The following is a 19,770-nucleotide window of genomic DNA, read 5'->3' as shown; positions in this document are numbered from 1 at the left end:
TTCTGGTCACAGAAGGAAGGATGTGACCGCCCTGAAGAGGAAATTCAGCAGGTTATTGCCCAAGATGGAGCATTTCAGTTATGAGCATAAACTGGACAGGCTGGATTTTGTTTTCTTTGAGTGGAGAAGATCAAGAGGTGATGTGATTGAAGTATACAAAATTATGAGGGGGCATGGTAAGATATACAGTGGGAAACTTTTCCCCTTAAATGGAGACAACTATAACCAGAGGGCATTGACTTGGGTAAGAATACAAGATTTAGGGGAGTTTTGAAGAATTTTTCACCATGAGGGCAGTTGAAATCTGGATCACACTAATGGAAAAGGCAGGTACTCTCACAACATTTTAAGTAGTAGTTAGATGAGCATTTGAAATGCCATGTATAGAAGACTACATAATAGTGTGCTGGGAAATGTTATTAGTGCAGATGGATACTTTACTGCCAGCACAGACATGGTGGGCTAATGGCCCATTTGCATGCTGTATGACTAAGGCTACACATTCTGCCAAAATTCTGTCTCATGCTCATCCAACTATTATAACTATAAACTGAGATAGACAAAACAACTTCAGAATTCTCATTAGGTGATAATAAACCAGCATCATTCCAATAAGTGGAAGATCATAGTGGGATATCATACATTTGGCATGTCCCCTTTGACACTCACCAACTTTTATCGATGCACCATAGAAAGCATCCTATCTGGATGCATCACTGCTTGGTATGGCAACTGCTCTGCCTGGAACAAGAAACTGCAGAGAGTTGTGGACACAGCTCAGCACATCACAGAAACCAGCCTCCCCTCCATGGACTCTGTCTACACTTCTCACTACCTCGGTAAAGCAGCCAACATAATCAAAGACCTCACCCACCCCAATCTCTCCTCCCCTCTCCCATCGAACAGAAGATACAAAAGCCTGAAAGCACATACCACTAGGCTCAAGGACAGCTTTTATCCCACTGTGATAAGACTATTGAACAGTTCCCTAATACAACTTAAGTCTTCACTTTTTCCATCGGCATAACTGTGGTGCCATTGTCATCTCCAAGATTCCTTGCAAATTCATCTTCATTTGGAAGTTTATTGCAATCCTGATCATAATCCTTTAACTCCCTACCTAATCACAATTTAAGTGCACCTTTACTGTGTGGGTTGCAGTATTTCACTACCATCAAGGGCATTTGGGAATAGAGAATAAATATTGACCTTTACAGTGAAGTCCATATCCTCAGAACGACTTAAAAGAAATTACTTGCAAGTCCAGCCTCTCATGCCCTCCAATCCAGGCAGCATCCTAGTAAACCTCCTCTGCACATCTAAAGCCTCGACATCCTTCCTGTAGTGAGGTGACCAAAATTGCTCGCAATTCTCTAAATGTGGTCTAACCAGAGAAACAACTGTTAAACTGTCTAAAAAGATGAACTCAAATATTGATTGCCCTTCTTGGGATCTGTGAAGGGAACACAGTTCTAATGTTAATGCATTCCCGAGTGAAGTTTCTAAGATGCCTTTGTCTGGGCATTTAATGCGATGAGAGGAAAATGGAGGGATATGGGCATTCTGTAGGTAAGAGGGATTAGCTATGTCAGCACAACACTGTGGGCCGAAGGGCCTGTTCTGTGCTGTACTGTTCTATGTTCAAACAATAAGATGGACTCTTGACCTCAGTCTACCTCATTTTGACCTTGCACCTTATTGCCTACCTGCACTGCACTCTCTCTGTAGCTATGACACTTCACTCCACACTCTGTATTCCTTTACCTTATACTATCTCAATGCACTGTGTAATGAATTGATCTGTATAGACAGTATGCAAGACAGGTTTTTCCACTGTACCTTGGCACAAGTGACAATAATAAACCAATTCCAATATCAAATACTTGAGTATCAGTCAGCCCAACCACACAAACCTGTGCCCGTTGAGGTCCATAGAGGCATATCTACAGGATCAAAGAATATTTCTATATTTTTGCAAACTAGAATCAATGTATTTATGTTCTCCACATTTTGGAGAACATAAGCGGAAAGTGAGCATATCTCACAAATGTGCTGTACACTTCCCTGCCACTGACTGGTATAATTTATGTATGTTTGTGTTCTGTGTGCTGTCTGAACCAATATGCCTGTGATGCCACTGCAAGCAAGTTTTTCATTCTACTTGTACCTCACCATTCTTGTGCATGTGACAATAAACACAACTTGACTATGCACATACAAAACCATCATTAAAATATCCTGACATTTCATTTGACATTTCCATCTACCTTTATACATTTGTAGGAATTGAGACCAGAGGTGACTGTTACGGACTAGGTTACTATTGGTGAATGTCCCTTTAAGACAGAGCATAGTGGTGCATGTGCGTGGTTACGGCAACAGAAGATAAAGGATGTAATGACGTTTTTGAAGCAGTCAGTCAGAGGAGAGAGAGAGCGCGCGAGAGAGAGAGAAGCCTGCTAGTCTCTATCGATGGATTAAAAACAGTAACTGTGCCTGTCACTACAATCCACATATGGATTTTTGGAGTAATCCGGTGGAGTCCACTTTGTTGTTAACCTGTAAAGGGAAACAGGTATTTGTGTGGACAGCCACGATTCAAGTGCCTTCCGGGGTGAGGCAGATGCGATGGAGTAGTCACTGCTGAGTAGACAGAGGTGTCATTGGGGTTCCAAAGTGGAACATTTGGATTTCTTAATTACTCTATTTTCTCTCTGTATCTACATTTTGTCTTCAGTCAACAGTGGTTATTGAAGAAGCCTTTGCTCACATTTCACCTTATGGCTTGCTGAACTGAACTTTGAAAACTATTCCTGGACTTGGAGTTTGGGAGTTTGCCACACACACACACGAAGAGTTTAGTTTTTGGGGGATAATGTTTAAGATCTAACATTTTTACCTCTAACAATCTAACATTTTTACTTTTATTTTTCTTATTATCATTAGTTATTAATAAAGTAGTTTTTAACACTTATACATGACTCGGTGTGTTTCTTCTGTTGCTGGTTCATAACAGTGACCGTTTTGCAGAACACCTGTGCTCTGTCCGTAACCGTGATCTGCATCTCTCCATTGCCAGTCAGTTCAACTCCCCTCCCACACTATCAATGATATGACAGTCCTCGGCCTCCCTCACTGCCAGGAGAATTCCAAGCGCAAACTGGAGGAACAGCACCTCTTGGAACCCTGTAGTCTGACGACATGAATACTGAATTCTCCCACTTCAGGTAATCCCCACCCCCTTCCCCACCATGCTTCTTCTCTTCTTCTCATTCCTAGCCTCATTTTTTCTACCTCTTTTCTCTCCTCTCATCTTTGACCCGTCCCCCAGTGGATCTGCTCTGCCCTCCTCCCCCACACCTGTCACACCTGCATCTACTCATCACCACCTTGTGCCCACCCCACCTCCCCTCTTTTGTCCACCTATCACTACTCTGCTTTTCCCTCCTATATATTGGGCTTCCCCTTTTCCTATCTTCAATACGGAAGGAGGATCCTGACCCGAAACGCTGACTGCCTGCTTTTCTCTGCGGATGCTGCCTGGCCTGCTGAGTTCCTCCAGCATCATCGTGTTTTTCATCTGGATTCCAGCATCTGTAGTCCTTTATTTCTCTCATATTTCCAGACCCACTCAAGAATACACATAATGAAAATAAGGAGCAGGCATAACCACTTGATCCTCAAGCTTGTCCTACCATTCAATAATGGCTGATCTGCCCCAGGCCTCAACTCCTCCTCGGTGCCAATTCCACATAGTCCACAAACCCTCACCTTTCTAAAATTTATCTACCTTCTCTTTGAATAATTCCAGAGATCTAGCCTCCACAACTCTCTGGAGTACAGAATTTCAGCTTCACCACCCTCCATGAGAAGATATTCCAACACATCCGTTGTAAATGACTGCCTCTTATCTCATAATTACATCCAGTTGTCCAAGCCACACTCACTAGCGGAAACATCTCAACATCCACCTTGCCATGCCCCCTTAGGATCTTGTGTGTTTCAGTAAGATCACCCCTCATTCTTCTGAAGTCCAAATACTTAAGAGGCAGGAAGATGGCCATACACATCCCACTCCCAGGAGACTGAGGTGACAGCTTGTTAGTTGGTCTGCTTTATAAATAAGTGTGGGCCGCCATATTTTTCAGTCCTCAAATATCAGCAGGAAAGCTATGTGGTACAAGGGTTCCAAAGGACGAATGCCCCTCTCCATCCTTCCCCCTTAGTCTAACAACTTCAGTGATCTTCCTCCACTACCCATTCCACTGAAGGGTTAGAGATCAGATCTACAGGCAGGGAATTGTTGACTTCTGCCTGTTGACTCCCACCTACAATTACTCAGCACCACCAACATCACACAGCCATTTGTTGAAGTTTAACCCTGAAGTGTTTTTGCAAATACATGCACAAATGTGCTCATCTCGTCACTTATTATCAAGTGTTCTTACAAACCAATTACTAATGCAATTCTCACACAAGTAATATTGTTTTCACCTCCAATCTGAAACATCCTTCCTGTTCCCTCTCAGGCCAGATCACAACAAACAATAAGCACCAACTATATCTATGAATGTCAGTTATTCCAGCAATATTATACAATGGTAGTATGACCATTTATCTTGACAATGCAATACAAAAAGTGATTTTAATTGTACTTTATGTAAATGGGTTACATAAATGTCATTTTATATTTGTGCTTAATCATTAAATTTCTAGATGATTAAAGGCTCAGCTGACTAATCCCGCTGCCAACCTGCAAAATGTCACTGAGCAACCGTACAATATCAGTTTCCCTGTTATGCAACTTCCAAATCTTAACTGTGTGATATTTCATACACAGTTTTCTAACCTTTGGTTAGAACATTTAATTTCTTGATCAAACCTCAAAAGCTACTTAAGGAAAATTAAAACTGGGTTAAACTTCAACAATTAAAATAATCTGATCAGCAAGGATTAAAAAGTATTTTAAAGTAACAGCGAATTTAAAAAAAGAATCAGATTAAAGTGCTGTCTTGAAAAATTACCAAAGGCTACCTTAACCAAGATGGATTCCACCACAACCCCAGCCCCTTTTAACCAGATCACAAAAAGGTAAAAATCTACTGCAATTTTAAAGGTCCCCTGAAAGTTTGTACAGGGCTAATAAACTGGAGCAGTATAAAGATGACAACCATCAAGTGACAAAGTTATTTTAACAGGCTTATCAGCCAGACTGGTCTTGTGCCTCAATTTCAATTGCACAACATGCAGCTGCTTATCATCCCTGTAATGTGCATCCTAGAGAACTCAGTGTTTACATGAACTGAACAGTGAGTGCTAGAGTTAAGGGCAATTACATTGCAAAACTAAATTCAATGGACATGTTGCATCTGACCAAAAGAATAGTATCACACCCTTTGGCAATCTTCCGAGTCAAGTTCCCTCTGTTTGGTTAACTTTGATCATTCTTAGCAGAGGTACAACATGAAGAGGAAACAACCAACATTACAAATATTTCCCCTTTCAAGATTGGTGTCCCCTTATGAGCGTTTCAAATTGTTGAGTTTCATCAGTACAGGTGACCTCCACATTACGGCTGTTTTGGTAATGGAAATTTGCCATTACAGAAATTTACAAATGACGAACCAAAAATTTGAGATATGGAATAAACTTGCTCTTACAGAATTTATGTAAAAACATAATAAATGAACAATTTTTTTTGCAACTTGCATTTCTTGACGCACACACATACGACGCGGCTTTGTGTTACAGAAAAATCACAATATAGGCAGTTTCCTAGGAACACAACACCTCTCCCACTCCCCGCTCACCACCCCCATAGTGCGGAGGTCACTTGTATTCTAATCACTGCCCTATACCAGCAACCAATAAATCATGGGCCTTAATATAGAATTGCATAAAAGGAAAGGTATACATTGCAAAATGCATATGGAATTCAAGTTTTAGTGAAAAAAATATTGAAAATGTAAAACACTAATTATAATAGTCTCCCATTCCAGAATGTATTTTTAAGATAGTCAAGACCATGGTGTGGCAGAAGAAAGTCCCTAAAATAAGATCATGCAAGCTGTTACGAGAGATAAAGGCTGCAAATTTGTGATAACTGCTAAGATGAAAGATAACTGCTAAAATGTTGTGATGTGAATTGACCTACAGTGGTGGAAGATAACTCCTAATAGCTTCTATAGAAAGATCCAGTGGTTGAAAATTCAAAGTAACAGGTGGCAGTATAGCAAAGAAACTTGCATTTATTAGCCTCAAGTAGTCCCAGAGCACTTTGCAAACAATTCAGTATTTTTGAAGCATAGTTATTACAAGATGTAGACAACAAAAGGAATAGGTAGGGAGAAACTGTTCTCATTGAAAAAAAATGTAAAACTGCAGTGGAGTGGGACTGATGAAAAAGCTCTTTTGCGCCATTCATATGGCAGAGTGGGTCACAGAAATGCTTCTGCATCATGTTTCTGATTAGAAAATCAGAATTTTCTGCAGGTGTTCAGAAGTAAATGTGATAGTAGTAAGAAGAAGCAAATGTTGTACACTCTAAATAAAATTGGAGTTAACTCAAATAATGAGAAAAAACATATGGACTGGAGTCTGTTGCATAACAGGTGGATCCAAAGAATGTCCTGGATAAAGATCAGCAGTAGCAAAAACAGACATGGGCATTTTAAAATTAATTGTATTCTTTACATCAATCATAACTCAATGGCAACAAGAGTTAATCAATCAATCATTGTGATCCTTGGCCCAGGAAATGTTTGCAAAGCAAAGTGCTAGATTTTAATGCATCCTGCACAGAAATCTGTTTCCTGAATCAGAATTTAGAGGATAACTTTCAACTGGAACGGTTACATGTTAGAAGAACTCCAATGCTTCCACTGAACTACAGTTCTAAAATATAGCTTTAATAAACAAAAACAGATAGCATGCATATATATGTTGGTTAACAATTCTGGTAATACTCCTCACTTGCCTGGATTTATACAGTTCTGACAAAACTCAAGCAGTTTGACATCCTACAATTAAAGCAGCATGCTTAACTGACACACTATCCATCCTGTTCTTCACCCTTTCATCTCTATCACCGGCACAATCCAGCTGCAGCAACCACCAAAAGGTTCTTCAAACTCATCCTAATCCACAAAATCTATGCATCTCAAAGGACATGGCCAGCAGATACGGCCTCAAATTCTATTATATCTCATATCACCCAGATCTGAAAACATAGCAACGTTTCTTTTTCATCATGAAGTTAAAATCCAGGAATACTGCCATCTTACTTGATGGTTTTGTGGGAATACACAAGAACTGCAGCAGTTCAAGAATGCAGCTCACCACTATATTCAATGGTAATAAATGTTGGGCATAAAATGATGAATATGCCAGCAATGCCTAAATCTCACAAATAAAACCTATTTATCCAAATATAACATTTAGAGGGATAGGTCGAACTTTAAGCAAAATTTTTTCCCTATGTGCCAATTTTAGAATTGTTTGCTGTCAATTCTGCAATCAAGAATACTTAAATACAATTATCTTTAATTATAAAGAAAACAACAAGGTAAATATGAAAGCAACCTCAACAAGTTTTTAAATCAAAAGAATTTTTTAATAAAATTAGGAAATTCTTACAAGCCCAGTTACACTGAGTAAGTGGGCTGTGTAAGCTGCAAGATTCTGTAAACTTAATAAATTGTTGTGACCTTGCACCTTATTGCACTGCACTTTCTCTGTAGCTGTGACACTTTGTACTGTTATTGTTTTTACCTGTACTACTTCAATGCACTCTGTACTAACTCAATGGAACTGCACTGTGTAATGAATTGACCTGTACCATCGGTATGCAAGTCAAGTTTTTCCACAGCACCTCGGTACAAGTGACAATAATAAACCAATACCAAAATTAGACACAACGATGCATCAAACACAAAGAAATGCCGTGGAATGATAGCTTAAAGGTGTAATGCTTAAAAATGTATTTGTACAGTAAAGAATGTTTTGCAATTCCGGTGGTGATTTTTATATGTGCTTATTTTATACCTGGTTGCCTGCCCCAAACCCATGACTCAATGATCGACTTGGCTCGATATATAGATGTCGGTGCCTCCTCCTCTTCTTTTTTCTCTTTGTCATTTTGGTCATCCTTCTTTGAGCCAGCTTGAAATTCATTACTATCCTCTGGCATTAAAAAAAAAGTCATATTTTAAGGCTCAACACATCACTGTTGTCATCACCATTATCATAAGTATCAATTACATTTATGTTTTATATTCTGCATGGAAGCACATACTTGTAATTTCAGTATTTGATTTAATGCTTAAGTAAAATAAAATCCAAGGAACTATCTTAATCTCTGCAACTGAAAGTATGAAATTATTAATTTTACTACGATCAATTGTCCCAACAACTGGAGGGTGCTGGTGGCTGACTGCTGGAGAGGATTCAGAGGAGATTCATATGAATGCTGGGATGGACATGATTGAGGTATATAAAGTTATGACAGGTACAGATATGGTAGACTGCAGGAAACTTTTCCCCCATTTCAGAGGTAGATAAAACTAGAGAACGAAGATTCAGGGTAAGCGGACAAGAGTTTTAGAGAGGATCCGAGGGGGACCTTCTTCACCCAGAGTGGCAAGTGCCTAGAATCCACTGCCTGAGAGAGTGGTTGAAGCTGGGTCATTCAAGAAGCATCTAGATGAGCACTTGAATTGTCTAGGCATAGAAGGCTATGGACCAAGTGCTGGGAGATGGGATTAATATGGAAGGGTGTCCACTGATTGGCGTGGACAACTTAGGCCAAATGGCTTGTTTCCATGCTGTACAAATCTGTGATTCTATGACTCTAACAGCACAGTTATGAATTGGATGTAATAAGTGGCTTTGTGTCTGATATCACACAGAAACAAAAGTGAAGGTGAAATCCATTTTTCTCCAAACCAGCAACACTAATAAATAACTTGAGCATATTTATATTCAGTTTGCACCACTAGTCGGATGATATCTGACTTGTATGGCTTCTAATATAGGTAATCCAATAAATTTTTTGACAATTAGTTTTACCATACCAAAACAATGCAGCTTTGATATAACTGATGGGGGGGGGGGGGGGAAGAGATTATGAAGTATGATTTAGCAGCAATCCTAGAATGTTAATTTTACATCATTCATGTATCAGTACCTTTTGATGCTTGTGAGTCATTGAGATTTTGCATCGTTTCAGGACCAGTATAAACAATTTCACCATCCTTGACCATTTCATTCCAAAGTCCACAGAGTCCATCTCGAGTGAAAGCAAGCTAAGATGAAAGCAAAAAAATAAGATTGGTAGTTCTTTACTAAGCTAAAACCCTCAACATAACATAATGAGTCAATAATGTTGAAGATTATTAGAAAGGTGCAAAAATGAATTTATTCATAAATTAATCTGCTTCATCCTTTTCCTTTCCAACCTAAACTCCTTGATACTCCTAATATAGCCTGACTTCTTTGGGACCAAGCTCATACAGTGCCCACATGAAAAAAACTGATCTTTGAAATACTGACAAGTAATACGACGCTACAAAAAGTTGTATTTATGTTTGGGATTCATTTATAAATATTTCTTAAAGTCTCTTGCTTAATGAAGCTCAGATTTGAGAACACAGGTACAAGTGACCCCCACCTTACAGCTGTTCAGGTAACAGAAATTCACCCTTACAGAATTCATAAATCACTACAAAAAAATCAGAAATACAGAATAAAAATTCACTCTCATGAAACTCGTGTGAGAAAAAGGTAAAAAGATTTTTTTTAAACTTGATGCATGTGCAGTTGATATAGCTTCATGTTATGGAAAAATTACAACAGAGTTTTCTAGGGAAGCAACATCCCTTGACTCCATAACACGGGAGTCGCCTGTGTTTGGATCAGAGATGTTCTACTCTATCAATAATGCATTTCCTTAAAAGATTTGTGTGGAAAGCTGCAAGGTTGTTGGAAATGGGGGGAAGAGAATAACAAACCATTTGCTGCATCTGCCTCCAGACCAGTGGACAATAATCAGAAGATCCTTCCCCAACATCATTATTCCAAAAATAAAATCTATTGGCGAATGTGAACTGACTCACTTTTTTCCCCCCGACAGAATTCCCTTTAGATGAAAGGCTTGAAACTATAATACATCTGGGAATTCTTGGTGCTTAATAAGTACCCAACTCAGCCACCATAGACATGGAGGATTTTTTTTAAAACTGGCCAACAGGAGAGCACAATCCCCAAATAACTTGAATAAATGACATTCGATCTAAACATAACTCCATTATAGACATGTCAGGAAAGTAAAATAATTAATATCAGCTCAGCTCACCACAGATCAAGTAACTTGGGCCTCATAAATCTCATTTATGTCACTGCTTTATGAAATGCTGATTTTACATAAAATGTTCCTGGTAAAACTGCTTGAGCTCACATTACTAGCCCTAGGCTCAAGCATTCGACAATACTGCCTTCAGAATTATAGAACCAACTGTTCAGTTCGAAGCTTGCACAGATTACTGGACTGAGTTTGGACCATGTTACTTACTGCTTATCTGGTTGTTGACTGGCAACAAGTTCCTATTTTGCAAAACAGATACCCTCTGCCAAAGCTAAGAAATTAGCACCATAATCCTGCTGGAAATTCTAAACAAAAAATACTCATAGCCACAGGCCTCATGTTACCCAAACCAGCTGAAATGAAACCGATGTTCTTGAATTCAAACAACATCACAAACACTCAAACTATAAATATTAAAAATAACCCCTAAAGGTACATGTATTTAAATCCCACTGAGAGTAAACACACTTCCTGAAACACTGCTGCCCAGTATAGAACATAGTTTACTTTCTTTGTAACAAATACATTGGTGTCAATGCAGTTTGCCCTCCACTATACAACTACTACATAATGTACAAGAACAACCAATTTTGTCCAGGCACGTCTCCCCATTGCTCCAAAGTCCCTTATATATCTTCTGCTACAGCACAGTGGAGCCAATAATAATTGAATGTCTTTTGTTTTAAAAAAAACGAGTAAATCAACTCAAAAGCATTTAAAGGGACTGGTGACAACTTGCAAGCATTTCAATAACAAAGCTTCCAACTTCCACAGAGCATGAGAGAGTCAGGTTTATTCACACTATTTAATAACTTTAAAAATCTTGCAGGTATATTTGCATTTTTCAAACTGCTTTTAAATAATTTATAAAATTCTCAATAAAATGCAGAGAGCACCAGAGGAAATCTTTACACAGTAAGTACATGAGCCACATCCAAGCCATGACACTAGTCAATCCAGACAATAAATTTCAGCCATGTTCAGTTGTTTTTTTTACCCATTAGGTTTCCTACTTCATGGTACTCTGAATGAACATCACAGTTTGAAGTTGTTCTCATTGCTCTAGCCTAAATTGTTAAAATGAAACCAAGATTATAATCTGACATAATCGGGAATGAACAAAAGCAATGTTTGAACATATCTTAAATTAGACTTTTCCAGATCATTAGCATGCTTGTTATGGGATTGGATGTGGAACATCAGGAAGAGAAACATGAATTATAAAGACTTCCTCTCCAAATGGAGTTATCCACTCTTAATTCTGAGGATCAGACTCAGCTCAAGTTTTAATGTTATGGCAAAGTATTTCCCTTGTTCAATTTGCAACTGCAGCCTACTTCTTATGTGCAACCACTCTTCCCTCCTGTCAGAAGCATCAAAATTAACTAATGCTACAGTACAATCGTTTTATAATGCAAGCAAGAATAGAAAGGGCAAGACTCCAAATGATCCCTCAGAAGATTGTGAATGATACATTTAGAACATAGAACAGTACAGCACAGGAACAGGCCCTTCAGCCCACAATGTTGTGCCGAACTTATTAAACTAGTAATTAAATGCCTAACTAAACTAACCCTTTATACCTACACAATGTCCATATCCTTCCATTTTCTGCATGTACCTAAGAGCTTCTTGAATGCCTCCATTGTATTTGCCTTCACTACCATCCCTGGCTGTACATTCCAGGCACCCACCACTCTGTGTAAAAAAAAAAGCTTGCCCCGCAATCTCCTTTGGACTTGCCCCCCTCTCATCATAAATGCATGCCCTCTAGCATTTGCCATTTCAACCTTGGGAAAAAGATACCAGCTGTCTACTCTATCTTATAAACTACACACATTTTCAAAACATACATATTTTGTATCCAATAAAATAATTGTCCCCATTTGAAATGGGTCAGATGGCATCAGTTTGGATTTACATCATGGTCAACACAGACATCGTGGGCCAAAGTGCTTTTTCTAGGAAAAGTAATTTACCAGAGAACCACATCTTCCTTTTATATACCTTTAACACGGGGAAAAAAAACCAAGACACTTCTCAAAGTACCCGTGGTGAAATGTTTATCGTTAAGGCAGAAGCAGCCAGAACGACTGAAGCACTGATATCTCAAGCAGTTGGAGGATGTCCCAGAGGAGTGATGGCACACAAGGATTTGAAAACAAGAAGGGAATTTTGAAATTAAGGCATTACCAGATCAGAAGCCAATCAGTAAAGACATGTTGCATGTTAGGGAGTGGACAGCTGAGTTTTAAGTTCAGTGAAGGGTTGATAATAGGAGGCCAATCAGGTGAGCACTGAACAAGCAACATGGAAATGTATGAATTTTCAGCTACAGATCAAGTCAGCCAATGCCCAATTGAATCTCTGACAGTCTTCGTATTGGAATTAACATGTTGCCAGAAGTTCACTTCAAGGTTGCAAATACTCTGGTTCAACTTCAAATTGCTGGGAGGGTGATAGGGCCTGAGTCTAAGGAATAGAGTTTGCTGCAGGGACAAAGACAATAGCATTAATAAACCTCTTTGACTGGAGAAGATTTCTAATGGACAAATGTGACAAATCAGAAACAATGGAGGGACAGAAAGATATGTTGATGAGTGAAGCCAAGTGCTGACAACATGAACATGGAAAAATGACATTTGGCTGAGTATCAAAGCCACAGGCATTCAGCTATTCCCACAGAAGTCAGTTCCAGATGTGCACAATCCTCTGTAGGTATAAGGTTTGCTATGTCATAGATGCTGCCACAGGGGTCCACAGATTCCAGCATCAGGGCCCACTCCTGCTGAGGTTCAGCAGCTTTACACTGAAGATTTTTTTTTAAAATCACTCTGCTGATCCTAGGCTGGGTCAGTCTTGCAGTAGGACTGGACACCCCATTGATTTGAATGGGGATTCTCCAAATATCAAAAAAGACATTTGAAAATGTTAAAAATTCTCACAAATTTGACAGGGCTGCCTCCTGCCAAAACTTAACAGGGATATTCTGGGAATAAGGCCTCACCCAAGGCCTAGCAACTAAGAGACCTCGCTTTCTGCCTTCAGGATGCAGAGGCCAAGAGAAAAATCTTATCCAGGCCAGTGTGGGTGGGCAAGCAAGAACCAAATTGATGGCAAGATCCAGATTTTTGGCAATGTATTTGTGCACAATTAAATTCTACAAATAAATGGAAAAAAGAAATACATTTTGGCAGTGTTGAATAGGAATAAATATTGGCCACTGCAGGGAAAAAATATTCTCTAAATAGTTCTGAGGAATTTTGCATATAAATGAAATGCCAGAAGAGGCTTCAACTTATCACCTGAAAAACACCACTGCCCACAACATAATACCCTCTTAGCATAGCACATAACTGCCCATGTTATTTGCTCAAATCTCTGGAACAAGGCTTGAACCCATGGCCTTCTGATTCTGAGTGCATCCTTGATCCAAAAAGGAAGAATGCTTTACATGGCGATGTTACTAACTCATAGGAAACTGGTTTCTGTAATTTTCTATGACCATTGGAGAAAATGTATTAGATGCCTTTTTCAGTTTTCTGAGAATTCCAGTAAGCTTTTGAAAAGCATTCTGGAGAATCAATTTTCTGTCATATTAGCCTAACTTCTACAGACCAAGCCCAAAAACAAGCATTTGCTATGCTTCTCTATTTAATGGAACTCAACGCTGGTATCAAGAGCTATTTTCAGGGAAATCTGATTACTTACCTCCAGCAAACTTGCAGCTATGGGCCTCTGATAGATTTTGAGCTTGAAACAAGCCCATAAGCATTCTGGCACATTAGTGTAAAAATTGGTATCTTTTTATAACTGTTCTGGATTGCTGCCAGATCTCCAGCTTTAATGAAAAGCAGTTTAAATGCTGGACAATGAGGCAAACTCACATCAGAAGTCACAAAGATCTGTCAGGATCTGGGGAGGGTTTAGATCCAATGCATCAATACTCTTTCCATAACCTTATCACTTTTATAGGTACAAGCAAGAGTTTAATAATGTCGAAGTTACATATTTACTCTACTACCCCTTCAGTTGAACTACCTCGATGAAATATGAACATTAACAACGCAAGTGCTAAGCAATGTGAAAAATGGGAGACACACACACACACACACACACACACACACACACAGAGGAAATAATGTTAAAATCAAGCCTCAATTGATCACTATAAGTTCTATGGACTTAACATACAAAGCATGTTTAAACAACAAATTTCACATCATACAAGTCAATGATAATAAATCTGATTCTGATTCTACCTCCTACCTTAAATTTAAGGTCATTCAGTTTTATCTACCCCTGATATGGGGAGAAGTCTCCTGCCGTCTACTCCATCTAAACCCCTCATAATTTTATCGATCTCAATCATGAACAATCTTAACCTCCTCAGCTCCCAGAAAAACAGACCTAGCCTCTCCAGGAAACCTCATATACTGTACTGCCCTCATCAATACATTTGTTACCTTTTCAAAAATTCAATCAGATTGGTCAGACAGGATCTGCCCTTGACAAAGTCATGCTGACTATCTGATTAGTCCCTGCCTTTCCAAGTCATCATTAATCCTGTTCCTCAGACAGATTTATCTGACAAGCACTTGCATGCCCCTTAGTCCTGTCACTTTATTTTGTCTATCTCAAAGTATCCTGATCCTCACGAAGAACTTTCAACAAAAGTGTTTTTTTGATATATAGAACAGAATCAGTCCATTTGGAAAAACCAGTCCACAATACCATTTATGCACACTGTAACCAACACTGACACTATGGATCCTTTATTTCTGCCTAGTCTCTAAGGTAGCTCAGCAACAGTGTATAACCCAAGTGAAAAATGCCCTGACAATCACCTAGAATAATTGAGAACTGTGAACTGAGTTAGCACTCAATACCTGAAAATTTGCAGGCCTACCTCACAACTGCATCAGCTTGTGCAGTCAATACATCAGCACTTGTCCGGGTAATACAGGTGATAAGGAAACTCACAAATTTTAAAAAGTCACATATGGACTGGTGAAATCCTACAAATGTTTTTGTATCTGCATCAAAAACATTAACCTGCACCTAAAGCAAAATAGAGAATGTTTTCAAGAAGGTACCAAAAGAAATTAAATTATCTCAGATCAGTGTGTCATACAATGTTTGTGCTCTTAAATATTTAGGTACTTTTGCTGTGAAAATGTAACTTTTGAGATATCGGATCCTTTAATAAGTTGACCTCACATTCTATGTAGCGTTGGGATTATGAAAATAGAAAAAATATTAGGCTACAACTGAAATCGACGATTTCCCTCAGCCAAGTAATGGTTAAGAAACTATTTAAGCTCCTTCATAAAATGAACCAAGTTTCAAATGATTATACTCTCATACTTATAATCCAGGGCACTGTCATACAGTAGACAAAGAAACGACTTCTGTTTTCACTAAATTGTGTTCACTGCCCACAGATCTTTGCTTTCATCCTACACTAAAGACAGTAAAATTTGTTTGCAAAAGATAACTTTTTCTAAAAATATCTTACCTACAGCTGATGACAAAATCTATGCTCTCAATCTTTCCTACTTTGCAACTGGTCTAAAAAAAATCCCATTGCTGAGATTTAATCTGTTCCATCGCATTACTGTCAGGTCATGATATAATTGACAAGCTTTTGTAAATCTTAGAGGAATGGCAAGCTCCACTTTTCAAACTCAATTATCTTGTTTTGTATTACAGTCAAGCAAAAATGTATCTGTGGGATTGGGAAATTTTACAGGGAACTTTGACAAAATTTGCAGGCCTATTAAATGGATTCTGATAAAAACACTCCTACTAGACTAAACAGAACAAAAATAATTTGAAGCATAAAAATCTACTTCAAAATCCTTTCCATTAGGTGTTTTCCCCCCAACAGAAGCTATTCCAAAGCGATGTCAACAAAAATCAAATTTAATCTTTTAACTTGAATTAGTATTCAACAAAAAAAACTCATCTATTTGTTTACAGCAGGTTTATAAAGCCCATGGACAAAGCATGACAACATCATTGCTCAACACTTCCACAATGCCAGATCACTGACAAATGAGGATCAGCAGAATTAAGTTTCCATTTCATTCCTGCACTGTAGATTAAAGACAACTTTGGATGAACAACAAATTCACTACATCAGCCACAATAAACATTTCTCCATTGTCTCAGGATCTCACCACTGAAATCCTAGTTTGTACCTTGCTCATTTCCAGGGATCTCTTGGTTTATTTTCCAGTAATCCATCCAACTTCATTTTGTCCAGTATTACATTTCTGTTGTTATCCCAAGTCTACCATTAATCAACATCTGTCAACTTCCATCACAACCAACATCAAGCATTTAGGATTTCAAAATTCTTCACGTACTGCAAGTCATTCTCCAATTCCACTCCATCCTATTTATGTAACCATTTTCAATCCTGCTTCTCAACTTGCATTCTCTGTAATGCTGCATTTTCATATGCATTCCACACCATGTGCAGCCATCATAACCCTGAACTATGAAGTTCTCTTCCTATGTCTCTCCCCTTACCACAAATTTCTCGACCTGGATATTGCAAAACTGCTCTTTTATTTGGCTATCAATCACCCCTCTGAAAACTTCTCCCAGTTTTTCTACAGCACACAGTATGCCTTTTCTTTTAATAGGGTTTGCACTATTAAAGATCCTACAAGTTCACTGCCTACTGAAACACAAACTTTAGAAGAAAACCTTAAGTTACCATCGTTTTGTCTTTTCAGCCTTTCCCATATCATTGTTTCCAATGATTTCAGGGATTAGAATGAGAAAATACAGATAAATAGAAACAAAAGACATTTGAGATGCAGAACAGAAACATTTTTACTAAAATCATTCCTTATTAAGTGGAAAAAATGTTTTAGTATGTGGAATGTCTCAATTCAATCATGATGAGTTCATCAACATTTAAGATGAATTAGATGGATGCATGAAGAAATGGGAATAATGGGAAACTGAAGTGGGGCGAGCACTTGGAATTAAATATAAACTAACTTGACCTAACAACTTCCTCCTATGTTATTATTTTCTGTATAATTCAATATTCTCCCCTGCATTCATTTTTCCTAGTCCGTAACCAGATGTCAGAAACTGAAGTACCAAGAGTTCCGGCATAGAAGCAAATAAAGTAATACAAGTTCACATACCAATCACAACTCTTCTCCCCTTTCTATCAGGGTAAGCATACACTCAGTTGGCCTTTCCCCATTTATATAATTGAGCTTGTAATTCAATATGAGATCATCAAAATCATACCCTATTTATCCACAGCAAGTAATTTTTAGCATATAATGTATCCTATCATATAAATTTCTATTTTATTTTAAATTTACTTGACAAATTATACATTCTTTTTAGGCATCTATTTCAGTTGAAATGCCCATTTAGTCCCTCCTTCCCTCTTTGATGCTTCCCCCACCCCTAACCAATAAACAGTGCCCCTTCACAAAACAAGTAAACTATGGACAAAACAGAATCTGAAAGATGCTAAGATACAATTGAGTCAGCACAATTAATAAGAAATTTTTAACAAAAGAACACCTCAGCTTCACCTAATGCACCACCATTAAAGGAAGGTCTACTTAAAAGTCTAAAAGAAGGATAATGCATCACAAATGACATTTCGTTGATATCAACACTTTTTTTTAATACTGCAAGCTGAAATGAGAGCACATACTGATCCTTGGAATATAGTATAATATTTCAGTACTAGTAATCACCAGTTATGCTGACACACGCCCCAAATCAGAACCAAACTGCACTCAAGACAATACAAGGGTTCTAGACAGAAAACACATTTATATATTTCTTAAAGCAAATGCATTTCTCATTAAGTCTTCCTTATCCCACTTTAATGCCGGATTTCCATCCTTGAAAATTAAGAAGGGGGGAGAAGGCAATGATTCAGATTCACGGCTGTTTGCCTGCAAAAAGAGACTAACAATATGACCACACTGCATTGATCTGCATCCCTCACCCACCCAACCGTCGAGAAATACATCATACCATTAGCATTACTCCCCTTTATTTCACATCACTGGCTCTCAGGAGACGGTCGCAGTTTACATTAACACACAGACATGCTAGAAAATAATTACCTATTTAATTTTAATACCTGCAAATCCGTCTTCAGCCACTTTGAATCGAACCGAGCCTGGGCTGCCAGGCAGAATCTCTCGAAAGGCATCTTGCTACCTCAGGTCTTCCTTCAATGCCACAGAGAGGGAGAGCAGAGGAAAAACACACGCATTGTTATAATGGGGGACCGGGCGCTCTCAGCATCCCTTCGCCGTCTGCACGGACCCTCTTGTGCGACCATCCAGCTGCTCTCCTCCTCCTCCCCCCATCCCACGGAACCTGATCCCTCCTTCACTCGACTCCCCCCCCCCCACCTTCTCTCTCCCTCCCTCGGTCGGTCGGCTCCCAAGTTCAGGAAGTGGGGATCACGCACACGGAGAGGATAGCGGCCATTAGCAACCGCGCGCTGACGTCACCGCGAGTGACAGCCCCGGCCGGCCAATCCTACCGCCTCCCGCTGTCATCCTTTCAGCCAATCGGGTTAGCCGCTCTGGAGGCCGGGGGGCGGGACTTCCTGAAAGCATGTGGCTGGCGTTTGGAGCAACTGGCAAAGCGCTGGAGGAACTCAGCCGCTATTGGTCTTGGTTTATTATTGTCACGTACCGAGGTACAGTGAAAAACTTGTCTTACAAACCGATGGTACAGGTCAATTCATTACACAGTGCAGTTACATTGAGTTAGTACAGAGTGCATTGATGTAGTACAGGTAAAAACAATAACAGTACAGAGTAAAGTGTCACAGCTACAGAGAAAGTGCAGTGCAATAAAGTGCAAGGTCACAACAAGGTAGATCGTGAGGTCAGAGTCCATCTCATTGTATAAGGGAACCGTTCAATAGTCTTATCACAGTGGGGTAGAAGCTGCCCTTAAGTCTGGTGGTACGTGCCCTCAGGCTCCTGTGTCTTCTACCCGATGGAAGAGATCTGTGGAGCGGAATAAATGGTTGACATTCCAGGACGAGGCCCTTCATCTGGACTGGAAAGGAAAAGAGTGGAAGCCAGAATTCAAAAAAGGTGATGGGGTGGTGGGAGGTGAGTCCAGATGAGAGGGGGAAGGAAGTTAGGTGGGAGGAGGGAAGGTAGGGAGGTGAGGGATGGTAGTTGGATGGGGAGAAGGTGGGTGGGTGGGGAAGTTGGGTAGATAGGTGGGGGGGAGGGTAGGTAGGTGGAGGGGTGGGTAGGTAGTTAGGTGGGGAGACATGGGAAGGTAGGTGAGTAGGGCTGTCGAGTTGGGTGAGTAAGGAACAAGGAAGATGCTAGAGGAACTCAGCAGGTCAGGCAGCATCTGTGGAGGGAAGTATAAGTTGTTGG

General features: G+C 39.4%; 1 protein-coding gene across 6 annotated transcripts in view; it reads right to left on the bottom strand.

The window, feature by feature from the left end:
- The window catches only part of herc2 (HECT and RLD domain containing E3 ubiquitin protein ligase 2), a 164,915-nt gene extending 146,036 nt beyond the window's left edge, over positions 1-18,879 (bottom strand). For 4 of the 6 annotated variants that reach the window (XM_052025738.1, XM_052025740.1, XM_052025741.1 and 1 more), the window contains exons 1-3: positions 18,498-18,859; positions 9,185-9,302; positions 8,044-8,181 (exon numbers count right to left, since the gene is read on the bottom strand). In XM_052025738.1, the coding sequence (XP_051881698.1) occupies positions 8,044-8,181; positions 9,185-9,302; positions 18,498-18,569 (328 nt within the window). In that variant the 5' untranslated portion in view covers positions 18,570-18,859. Of the gene's footprint in view, positions 1-8,043; positions 8,182-9,184; positions 9,303-18,497 lie in introns of all 6 variants that reach the window. The other 2 variants (XM_052025739.1, XM_052025737.1) reach the window with 2 other exon arrangements.
- Between the last annotated feature and the right edge of the window lie 891 nt (positions 18,880-19,770).

Source organism: Pristis pectinata, chromosome 11 (assembly GCF_009764475.1).
Source record: "Pristis pectinata isolate sPriPec2 chromosome 11, sPriPec2.1.pri, whole genome shotgun sequence".
In the NCBI taxonomy this organism is placed as follows: domain Eukaryota; kingdom Metazoa; phylum Chordata; class Chondrichthyes; order Rhinopristiformes; family Pristidae; genus Pristis; species Pristis pectinata.
This window is presented reverse-complemented; position numbering and strand designations above follow the sequence as displayed.